The sequence below is a fragment of the Malus domestica genome, chromosome 02 (assembly GCF_042453785.1).
Source record: "Malus domestica chromosome 02, GDT2T_hap1".
NCBI classification, from domain to species: Eukaryota; Viridiplantae; Streptophyta; class Magnoliopsida; order Rosales; family Rosaceae; genus Malus; species Malus domestica.
Genome location: NC_091662.1, coordinates 37,070,401 through 37,082,413, shown reverse-complemented (window position 1 = coordinate 37,082,413; position 12,013 = coordinate 37,070,401). Strand labels below are relative to the sequence as shown.

The 12,013-nt window shown below is 36.0% G+C and overlaps 1 protein-coding gene across 2 annotated transcripts; it reads left to right on the top strand.

The window, feature by feature from the left end:
• The first annotated feature begins 1,146 nt into the window (after positions 1-1,146).
• LOC108171473 (probable inactive ATP-dependent zinc metalloprotease FTSHI 4, chloroplastic) lies at positions 1,147-11,435 on the top strand. 2 transcript variants are annotated; one of them, XM_029096924.2, is made up of 17 exons: positions 1,147-1,582; positions 3,062-3,317; positions 3,937-4,309; positions 5,055-5,313; positions 5,897-6,028; positions 7,265-7,339; positions 7,406-7,531; positions 7,620-7,729; positions 7,813-7,891; positions 8,040-8,177; positions 8,266-8,377; positions 9,183-9,346; positions 9,443-9,548; positions 9,687-9,763; positions 10,229-10,372; positions 10,460-10,604; positions 11,128-11,435. In XM_029096924.2, the coding sequence occupies exons 1-16, from the start codon at positions 1,328-1,330 to the stop codon at positions 10,601-10,603; spliced, it is 2,550 nt and encodes an 849-aa protein (XP_028952757.2). In that variant the 5' UTR covers positions 1,147-1,327; the 3' UTR covers position 10,604; positions 11,128-11,435. The 2 variants fall into 2 exon arrangements, with proteins under 2 accessions (XP_028952757.2, XP_028952758.2); XM_029096925.2 differs by having other exon boundaries at positions 11,125-11,435.
• The last annotated feature ends 578 nt before the right edge of the window (positions 11,436-12,013 follow it).

The window sequence follows — 12,013 nt, the reverse complement described above, 5'->3', positions numbered from 1 at the left end:
ATAAATTGATTGCATGTGAGAGAAGTGTTTGGTTGCCAATAAAACGCCTTCGATTCAATCGTTCAAAAAGAACAAGATTCAGAACTTCGATGAAACAAACAAACAGAACTTCATCAGACTTGGTCCAAACAAGAGGACCCTTTAAAAGTTATAATAAATGCAACTGTTGGATTAAATTTGAACGGTTTGGATTTCGTGATCAGGAGGATTCCCATCCTGAGCTCAGGAGAGGATCCTCTTCCTAGTACGAAGTGCCTGTTGTGACTGTCAATCAATGGGGAATAAGGTTGTCCTGGGATAAGAGAGAAAAGTCGTGCTTGGAAGTCAATTCTTAAACAGTCTTATTTATGAGTGTAGAAAAATATTATTAGACTTAGTGGATCTAGTTCTTTTAATTTTATATTTTTATACAAGCAATGTCACAAGGGGATAGCAAACTGTGGGATGTAACGTTTTGGATCAGAGTCGGACACGGATGTGCCGTAACCATTCCATAATCACAAATTAATTATTGGGTATTTTCTATAGCTATATTAGTCAAATAACAAAGTTTTCCATCCGCACGGATTTCTCCATTGAATATTTGCTAAAATTGTACCTGTCGGATGCATTCATTCTCAGAAGGTTCTCACGTACCTGAGCGCAACTGACCCTCAGCCATTATCACACAATTCACACCAAGCCAAGAAGCCAACTGTTTTATTTGGGTTTGCTGCAACATTTCGGGCTAAGTGTGGCCCTAGAGCAATAACATGCAGTTCTATGACAGATTAAGTTTGGTCAAAAAATTAATAAAATATAAAGAAAAATAAAATATAATTCTGCATAGTTACAGATTACAAATAAATAAATAGCTATAGTAGTTTTAAAATATTAATTTTTAGATGGCTAAACGCATTATGGTGGTGGCTGAAGTGATTAGAATCGATTTCCTTCAAAATCAAATGAATAGACGGAATATTTTGAAAATAACTAAGATTATTTTTAAAAAATATTTTTAAATTTCAAAAGCACTTATATGCTCTTTTAAAAATACATAGTTTTATTTTTATTTTTAAATCTACTTATATTTTTATTAAAAATTTTGTTACCGAAACATTTTACCGAAAAAAACTTTTAGCGATTTTTAAAAATATTCCAAACGATGCTTACAAATCTTCAAACGGGAAATAGAACATTCCAAAAACCCCTTCTCGTCTCCCCCCTTATCCCACTCCTGCCTGACTTCCATTTCTCACTAACAGAAACACTCTCGGTGCCTTGTCTTATACACTTACGGTGCGCTGTGATGTACGAAACACCCTGATTTCGCCTGAAAATCACAGAGATGGCTTCCCCCGCGGCTCAAATCAACGTCCTGGGCAGTTCGCGTGGTTCTTCAATCAGGACCCCGGATTTCACAACCCCCAAGACTGTGTTTTTAGGTCAGAGACTGGGCCAAACGACGCCGTCCAATGACTTTATCTTTATTAGCCGAAGATTCGACGGCGTTAGAAGAGTCGGGCCGCTTCGTATAGTCAACGAGAAAGTTGAAGTTGTCGATTTGGGGACGACGAACAACTCGGCCGTTGCGGCTTTTGAGGTATGTTTTTGTTTTTGTTGCGATTTTGTATCTGGGTTTTGTTTGCTTATTTGTCTTTTGGTGATGGTTTTTTGAAATTCCACTTTTTTGGATCCTTTTAGGTGTTGGCAAATTATGGGAGTAGAAATTAAGGTGAATAGTGAAGAAAGTAATTCTCTTTTGTTGTTTTAATCATTGAGAAACAGGATTTCATGTTATTTGTTGGTATTCAGTTGTGGTTGTACAATTGGTTTTGGTTATGCGTGTGTTTGGGTCTGCATATAGACTGTTTGAGGGCCGAGGAAATTAAGGAAAAGGATAATTCTTAATGGCAAACTTAACTTTGTGCCAGTTTAGTAAGAGTGAAGAGCTTGCATTGGATGAACTAGGGGGTAGAATTAGGCTAGAAAGGTGGCCCAAAATTTCGACAATGGTAATCGGCACAATGGAGTTGTAAGTTTGATTATCGGTGACACGGAAACCTCTGGATTAGGATTATAGGTAGCAAACCTCTGGCTTGTGATAACTTGGTATTAGTGGGTAATAGCCCCTTTAAGCTCTAAATAAATGGTTATTCATTTCCATCAGTTTGACTTTGTAGAATCCCAACTCTGTTTATGTGTTGTTCTCACATTGTAATATGAAGGCTAGCTGTCACAGTTACCAATCTTATGGTGTTCCCACAGTTCCCTTAAAACAATCGGTTTATAGTCAAAACAAATGATATGCTTTGGTTGTGTTATTCTTAATCTCATATTACCACTGATTTAGGTTTTGAGAAAGCTTGTGGAGGATGCTTCAGTGCATAGAAGGAACTAATCTCAATGGAATATATGTAATATATATATATTTTTTTTTGAGGGTGTTGAGATTTCTATTGAAACTAGGGTTACTTTTATTTTTAATGGTATTTTGGTTTTGCACTGGATTTGAATCCTTGTTTCTATTTCAAAGTTGTTAGGTATTCTTAACTACAGCTGCCAACTTTGTATTTTTTTGTTTATCACTAGCGTTTGTGTACCCTACCGCTTCTATATTGTTGGTCTAGTCATTTACTGTGCTATTTATTATTTGTTTGCCGGTTGTTATAAATTGGCAGTTTATATTTAAGTAGGAACAAATCTTAAAAAATAGTGAAACTGGGGTGTATGAAGAGATTTGAAATTCTATAAGAAGACTTGGGCTTCATATTAGTTAATACCCTTTTTTGGCAACTTTAGTAATTACTCATTCTTCAACTACAACACGGATCATTTGGGAAATACAAAAACTGAGTGACCATGCTGAATAGGATGTTGGCTTTCTATAGTAGTGTAGAGAAATTTTTGTTTAAATAATTGTAGTTATGTCTTGAAAGCCTATGTAAAAACCTCCTTGTATTTCTTAATTATGCATTATACTGTTCTCTTCATTTCTTTCTTTAAATTGTCTTTAAAAGGAAAACTAATTCAATGTCTGTAATTTGGATTCTTTCACTTACTAGTTCCCCTTACTTTATAGAAACTGAAGGATGCTGAGAAAAAAAGGATAAATGACTTGGAAGAACTTGAGAACAAGGCAAATTTGCAGTTAGAGAGACAGCTTGTCATGGCTTCATACTGGAGCAGGGCCTTGTTGACCATGCGTGGAAAGTTAAGGGGAACAGAATGGGATCCTGAGAACTCACACAGGATTGATTTTAGTGACTTTTGGAGACTCCTTAACTCAAATAAAGTCCAGTATATGGAGTACTCAAACTATGGTCAAACAATATCAGGTAGAAATTTGTTATCTTAATTTAAACTGTCTTCCAGGTTATTGGTACTTTCCATTTGGTGCTATTTTTTCAATTTAGGCCATTGTTCTTTAATATTTTTGTTTTTCCATGCTTTGAACATATTTTATTGTCATGCGTTTAGTCAATCCAATTGTTGCTTGTAAAAATTCTGCTAGATATACTGGCATGTCCCATCCATTAAAGCTTGAGTTCATTTGTTATTCGGCATTTGTAATACTATCAGGTTTTATCCGGCACATCCTTGTGGACTTCGGATTCTTTAGATTTTAAGCTACTGTCCTTTCATGCTATTTATCCCAATTGGTATGTGATTGTAAATTAGTTTTGTTCTTTTGTTTTTCTTTCAATGGCTTCTGTTTTGTTGCTTCATTATTTAGTTTCAGGGTACACCTACTTCCCTGTGTTGTATATTCTTTATCGTTTTATTAAAAGATTTTGTTTCTTATGAAGCATCAGTTGTATCCTCTAAAACATATTTACCTCTGGGTTCTTTGTCTCTCTCATGATAGTTGCACATGGCAAGACATTGACTAGATTTTAAATGTGTCATCTTTATTTCTTTAAATCCTTCTGTTGAATAATGGAGAAATTTCTGCAGTGATTCTACCTTACTACAAAGATGATAAAATGGAAGAAGCGAAAGGAAATTCGAAGGAGGTTATTTTTCGGCGTCATGTGGTTGACCGAATGCCAATAGATAGCTGGAATGATGTTTGGCAGAAGTTGCATCAGCAAATAGTGAATGTTGAGGTTCTGAATGTGGATACAGTACCTGCAGAAGTATATTCTACTGTGGCAACTGCAGTCATATGGTCTATGCGGCTTGCATTGTCCATTGTATTGTATCTCTGGATTGACAACTTGACGAGACCCATTTATGCAAAGTTAATACCATCTGATTTAGGAAGTCCTAGCAAAAAAACCAGGCAACCCCTCAAGCGCCGTGCGCTTGGATCATTAGGCAAGAGCCGGTATGTGCAGAGTGACTTGTTGGATACTTAATTTTTCTTTGAGTTTGCTTGTGGATAGCTGGCAATATCTCCCTTTTTTAGGCTTACTTTTTAAAAACTAATATGGACTAAAACTTAGTAAGTTTGAGTTGTGTTGATGTAACTGTCAATTTTACATACTATATTATACATTAATAGTTAAAAAACTTATTTCTGAAATGGACAAGCAATGGTTTTGGAGTACCTTGCAAGAGGAGTATTTGCAATCAAGCAACCTCCAAGCTGATCCATGTGCTGGCCCGTTGAAGCTTAAAGTTTTTGAGATGGTTTTGTAGTTTTGTGCTATTATTTGCAGGTAACTTAATACTTAGAAACTGGTAGGTGACTTATTGTTCTGGGTATTGCCAATCATTTTTAGACTTGGTTATTGATTTGTAATGTTTGTTTTAGTTGTTCAAACAGGTTTTGTGATGGTTTTGTTTATCCTTCATGGGAGCTTATGCGATTCTATTGTTGGACTTAGTGGATTGCTTTGTTTTGATGAGAAGAGTTAGTAGGCTGTTTGGCTTACTGATATTTGCATTTTGTTGTGGGAAAGCAATGTGACAAAATTTGTTCTGTTAGATAGTTAGATAGTTCAACATTTCAGAATTTTATGTCTGCAGAATTAGAAGATGAGAGCATGCAATCATGTATTTAAATGGACTACCAAGTTTTGCTAACAAGCACCTTATCTGGTCGCTAATTATACTTGTTTTTCCTCCAGGGCAAAATTTATATCAGCTGAAGAATCTACTGGTGTTACCTTTGATGATTTTGCTGGCCAGGAATATATAAAGCGGGAACTGCAGGAGATAGTGCGAATTTTAAAAAACGATGAAGAGTTCCAAGATAAAGGCATCTATTGCCCAAAAGGCGTACTCCTTCATGGACCTCCTGGAACTGGAAAAACTCTGCTGGCTAAAGCTATTGCTGGCGAAGCAGGACTGCCTTTCTTTGCAGCAAACGGCACTGATTTTGTAGAGGTCTGAGCTGATTTTTGAAGTCATGGTTGTGAGTTTGAAAGGAGTGAATGCCTTCGTAAAATAAAACTTTTAAAGATCAAATACCATGTTACTAAAATCCATGTAGATATCTTTAGCAAGTACCTGGAACAGTTAGTACAGTTCTTTTAGAATTCCTACCTCTGCCAGCCTCTTTTTTTTTTTTTTTTGTAGATGATTACTATATTGTAATGTCTTATGATAGACATAGAATTGGTTATTGTCTGTATTAATTTTCTAGCTTTTTAGTTAAAATAGTCCATGAGATTGGCATAACTCCTCACTTTGGTCCCTGAAATTTCAAATCGATAGAAGTGGTCCCTAAGTATGTCCACCGTCAATCATTGTGGTTCTTCCGTAAAAAAATCTCTGTTAAATAAGGACCAAAATGATTGACGGTGGACAAACTTAGGGACCACTTCTATTGATTTTAAATCTCAAGGACCAAAGTGAGGAGTTATGTCAATCTCAAGGACTATTTTGGCTAAAAAGCCTAATTTCTTCCATACACAACAATCAATACTATGTTGCTTCATCCAAATGATCTTATTTAAATTTTCTCCAGATGTTTGTAGGTGTTGCAGCATCACGTGTGAAGGATCTATTTGCTAGTTCCAGAAACTTCGCACCGTCCATTATATTTATTGATGAGATAGATGCCATTGGTAGCAAACGTGGTGGACCTGATATTGGTGGGGTAAGTTAATAGACTCTGTCTCTCATTATTCTTATGTTCCTCTATTTCCTACACCTTCATAAAGAAAAGAAGGGTAGAGGCAAAATATTGAATTGATGGTTGGCACTTGCTTTGTTTCTAACTTTTATTTGTGTGGTCCTGCTGCATTAGGCTTGAAAGATAGACAAGGCTTTGCAAATGCTTGTGTTGGGCTGTATGTTCATTCATGTTTTGTTCTCATTACATTTGCGTTTCTCATGTTATACAGATAATAATGCTACCATTCTGTATCACTGTACCGTATACATGATGACATTGATTCACTGATAACTCTACGGACTGGACATTTAAATTCCCTTTCAGAGTTCTCTGTCTCCAGCCTTTAGGAATCTCTCCTTTTCTTTAATTTTATTTGATTGGGGAGCTGATGGAATGTAGTTTTTTATCTTACGATGTTAGAAGTGTAATATGATATTCTTTTGTTTTCAGTGAAAGTTGCACCATTTTTGGGATGGACCTCTCGTTCACTTTGCCTTGTACTGTGTTTTTTGATATTTTCAAATAATTTTTTTCTTTCTAAAAAGGAACTCTAAAATTGCTACAGGTATAATAGAGATTTATGTACTATATGTCTAATTATGTGAGCAGTGCAAAACTTGTGAAGAACTAAAGCTATCACTTCTATTTGAATAATATATTTTGTTGCTTATACGGATATGAATCGACATGCAAAACTTATAATGAGAGAATATGGAGTGTACTGATTATAAAAGGGTTGGTGTTCTTTTAATTGTAGCAGTTCTCGGAGTAAAGTTTCCTTACCCATTTGAATGGATTTCATTAAACATGGTGTGAGAAAATATGGTGTGAGAAAATATGGAGTGTGCTGATTATAAAAGGGTTGGTATTCTTTTAATTGTAGCAGTTCTCGGAGAAAAGTTTCCTTACCCATTTGAACGGATTTCATTAAACAAGCATTGCCCTTCCTATTTTGCTAAAGTTTCATGGATGCCACATTTTGAAGTTGCAGTTGCTGATATGATTATCCAAGAGTGTGCGATGGTTTTATTGAAATGAATCTGCATTTGGTGCCAACTAAATAGGCACACGCACTTCCAAATAGGCACACGCACACATTTATCTATAGGAAAGTTAAGGAATTTGTTAACTGGTGCCTTTTTGTCTTAAGATCGTATAGTTGGTTTCATTATTATAATTCACATCAGTAATTTTCGTCTCTTCAATTGTCTTCTGAAGGGTGGTGCAGAAAGGGAACAAGGTCTGCTTCAGATACTGACAGAGATGGATGGATTTAAAGTTTCTACTTCACAGGTATGCATTTTCTTCTTCAATTGAAAAGGAGATTTTGTATCTTGGCTGCTGATTTTCCCTTTTCAGGTGTTAGTCATAGGTGCAACAAATAGACTGGATATCCTTGATCCTGCTCTATTGAGAAAGGGCCGCTTTGACAAGATTATTAGAGTTGGTTTGCCGTCAAAGGATGGTAGACTAGCGATACTGAAGGTAATTTTGTCATTGCTTCTAGCATATGAAACTCTAGCTTCTGAATTTTTACTAATCCTTGCATAACATCTACTTTTTGTGCCAATAGGTGCACGCTAGAAATAAATTTTTCCGTTCTGAAGAGGAGAAGGAGGTTCTCCTTAATGAAATTGCTGAGCTTACTGAGGATTTTACCGGTGCAGAGTTGCAGAACATACTGTAATTTATTGCCTAATCGGTATCTAAAAGTTTCAATTCAATAGTGACAGAGTGATGCTTATGTTTTTCCAATCACCTGACAGGAATGAAGCTGGAATTTTGACTGCAAGGAAGGACTTAGATTACATCGGACGGGAAGAGCTTCTAGAGGCTTTGAAACGGGTTAGTGGACCTTTTCCCCATCCAGCTCTTTCTTGCTGGGCAAGAATATGCTTCCCTGCATCCCTGCTCTGCTAACAACATAGCTTCACGAATTACATAGACTGGTTTACTGCCTAACATGTTCATCTTTTTGTTTATCAATTTGCAGCAAAAGGGCACGTTTGAAACAGGTCAGGAAGATAGTTCTGAAATTCCAGAGGAACTGAAACTTAGATTGGCATATCGAGAAGCAGCTGTTGCTGTCCTTGCGTGCTACTTTCCTGATCCAAACCGGCCTTTCGCTGAGGCTAGTAGTTCGACTTTGTTTCAATCGGTGTGACATGTATTTTCCTGTGTAGAAACGTGCTAATTTCATTGCATTATATCTTCTTCAGACAGATATAAAATCCATTCGTAGCCAACCAAATATGCGCTACACTGAAATACCGGGGAAGGTCTTCTCAAGAAAATCAGATTTTATAAACTCTATAGTGCGTGCATGTGCTCGTAAGTCCTAGAGATTTATCTTGTTAGCAAGTTCACTTTTGGTTGCAAGATGTTCCTAACACCTAGATATGCATGGTGGTCTCTAAGTTGCACTTATCATCATAATATCTAGATTATGATGCGGCAGCTATAGCTTGGGTTAGAAGTTTATCTTCTTTGGAATCCCATGATTTAGATAGAAATGGGCTCCTTAATCTGAGGAGAGAGAAATGGGATACTAGTGGCTCCAACCATGCTCACTAGTTTAGGGAGTCCCTAACTAGAGAGCATGGTTGGAGTTGAAATGTTCTAATTTCTTTCTAAATTTGGACTCAGGAGTTCATTTAGGGAACCAATTGGAGATGACCTAATTAACACAATTTGTTGTAAACAGATCAGATTGGATTGGATGAAAATGTTTGTTTAATGCCTGGTGCCATCGTATTTCTTCTACCCTCTCTCTATTCTTCTTTATTATTCTCCATCCCTCTGCCTTCTCTCAAATTACTGCAATCCTAACGATCTTTGATACTTTACTCATATTTCTTCAAATTTTTATAAAAAACATTCAAACTACTTGAAGTTGCTGCTAAGATTTTAGGACTGTGGTTAGGGGAAGTGACAAGTTATTGATATAAATTAAACTAGTACCTACAGTTGAATTGAAGGGACCCTATGTCTTCTGGTTGTATGAACCTGATTATTAAGCACCTAGTTGAATTTCTTCTGCATCTATTTGTTTATTTTTTTTCATTTTCTTGGTAAATCTAATCCTAGACATGCAGAAAGGAAGTGTTATGGCTTACTGATTTGCTCCAATTTGTAGCTAGAGTTATTGAGGAGGAGATGTTTGGGGTTGACAACTTGTGTTGGATCTCTGCAAAGGCCACATTGGAGGCTTCAAGGCTTGCAGAATTTCTGATTCTGCAGACAGGAATGACAGCATATGGGAAAGCATACTACCGAAATCAAAATGATCTTGTGCCAAATGTATGCCTACTTGATTTGAGTTACATTTATCATTTTCAGGAAAAGAAAAAAACTTTGAGGACCCAAATAGCATCAGTAATTTTTTAATTTAAACAGCTTGCAGCCAAGCTTGAAGCACTTCGAGATGAATATATGCGTTATGCTGAGGACAAGTGTTTATCTGTACTAAGGGAGTACCATTCAACTGTAGAGACAATTACAGGTTATTAATCTTTTTTGGTTACGTTCTGTTTTGTGTGAGAGTTTGAGCTTCTATATACAGAATATGAGATTGGTAGTATCACTCTAGTCAAGCTGTGATTATACTATTTGGTTGACTGAAAGCTTTCATGTCATGCAGATATTTTACTTGACCAGGGAGAGATTAAAGCTGAAGAAATTTGGGACATATATAAACGGTCTCCTCGAGTACCACAGGTAATTCTTGAATGATTTTATGGATAGTGATTGTTTTGAACTGCTGTGTTTGGATCTACTTCTTCTGATAGGGTAAATGTTTAATTTCTACTGAGATAATTCTGGAACTAATTATTTTGAATTAGAGTGAGGCATTTGAAAGCTTTTTTTTTTTCCTTATTGGTGCTTTCCATGTCATTCATCGCTAGTTTATATTTTATTCTAATGCAGCTGACAAATTATCTACTAAATGGTATCATTTAGTGATCCAGATAAAATGCGAGTTAACCCTCATGTGATTCTTGAACTCTGTTGCTGACCCAAGATATATACAAATTGTTCTCATTCTAATTTATGTAAATGTCTGATCCATATGCCAACATTTATTCAACTCTTCTAGGGTTGGAATCTACAAGGGTGAGAAAGTTTACATGTTAGTCCATATGATATGAGTATTTGAAGCATTTGTTCTTGCTCATTTATCAGCCTGAAGTGAACCCGGTTGATGAATATGGTGCCCTAATTTATGCGGGGAGGTGGGGAATTCATGGGATTACACTTCCTGGGAGAGTTACGTTTTCACCTGGGAATGCTGGATTTTCAACCTTTGGTGCACCCCGCCCTATGGAGGTATCTGAAGATTTATGCTTACTGGGGTTTTTGCCTAGCAACATTTTGTTATCATGCTAGTTGACTGTTGTTTGACTCTTTTTGCAGACCCAAAGGGTCAATGATGAAACTTGGAAACTAATAGATAGCATATGGGATAAAAGGGTTGAAGAAATTAAAGCTGAAGCTTCGGCCGAGGTTGAAGAAGACAAAGAGAAGCCACAACTTTTAATGGCCAACCATTTCTTCTAAAGTATGCATCTTTCTTGTGGTTGAAATGCTTTATCTTTTAATTAAGTTTACGTTTTCTGACTGTTGCCCCTTACACTTTTCTGGCCTGGAATAGTGAGAGCATCAAGCTTAATTTTACATTAAGATAAAAGACGAATTGACTTTGCTTTTGTTTTTTGTGGTTGTATGAAACGAGAAAAATTTCGCCAGAATTAACTTTTGGAAGTGTAACTTGCTGTCTTTCCACGATTTCACTCATTCTGCCAACATTTAAAATGTACCAGTTTCACTTCAGCCCTTGTGCCTGATGTTAACTACGTGATAGTAACATGTTCTAAAATTTGCGCTTTTACCATAAACGCTTAATTGCGATTTTCCGCGAGTCCCCTGCACTTTAGACAGAGGGTTTATGGGTTTGGGTTAGGGTTAGTCTGCTCCAATTTATCTCTGTTTCCTCTTCTTTTTTAGTGAATCGTTGAGTTCATTTCAGTCATATAAGGTTAAGATGTCTCTAAAATTGATACTTGGTATTCGTTTCTTAGCAGGCATGTTTTTGTATAAAGACGGTTTACAGGACGAATCAAGATTTATCCCCAAGGATATAGGCTAGTGTTGGTGGCAGCATTGCCAGGCGAATTTTGATGAGGTGACTCTTCCCTGCTACTGCGATTAAAAGCACGCGTAAACGTAATCATCGTCTGTCAAACTCTAGTGTCTAGAACAGGTGATCGATGATTCCTGTTCGAACATCATTAATTTGTTGATGATATGAGTGTTGGGTTAACGTTGAAACGAGAGATATAATGCTGTAACAAACAAAAGTGATTGTGCAAAGCAAAAATTTATGTTTTCAGTTTGCTACTGCAGCCTGCAGGCAATCTCAGTTTTCATTTATTCAATGTGATGCTATTAGTAGCATAGGGTTTCCAATTATAGCATGAGAGGAACTTCATGGCCCATCTTTTTATATGATGAGAATCAAAGGACTTCATCGTAACAAAATATAGTACAATATAGTACGATAAATAAGTTAAAGCAAATGGCGATTTTCAGCTATTATAAATAAATTTCTTTAAATATATAAAAATTATGATGAGTTTAATTCAGCACTATTAACCTAAATATTAAAACTTAAAAGATAATGAATGTTATCATGAAAAGGACAACAGTGCCGCGCCATTCACACACACACATATGTAAATATAAAAAGGTTGAGGGTGTTAATATGCACCATTCGTATTATAATATATTAGTGTAGAATGAGCGATTATACCGTTCCAATCACATTAATACAAATAATTAGAAAACATAAATAAATATGAAAAGTGTTATTGGCACTTCAAAAATCTCATTTTACACTCCTTACGAATATATTTTTCTTTCTAAATATAGAAAATTTGAACTGCAGAATGTAATTTTTAGAATGCCAAT

Bases quoted from the DNA above. Each gene is read 5' to 3' on its own strand.
- LOC108171473 (XM_029096924.2), top strand. From the start codon at position 1,328: ATGGCTTCCCCCGCGGCTCAAATCAACGTCCTGGGCAGTTCGCGTGGT. The intron at 6,029-7,264 runs GTAAGTTAATAG...TGTCTTCTGAAG, and splicing joins GTGGACCTGATATTGGTGGG to GGTGGTGCAGAAAGGGAACA. The intron at 7,892-8,039 runs GTTAGTGGACCT...ATCAATTTGCAG, and splicing joins TTCTAGAGGCTTTGAAACGG to CAAAAGGGCACGTTTGAAAC.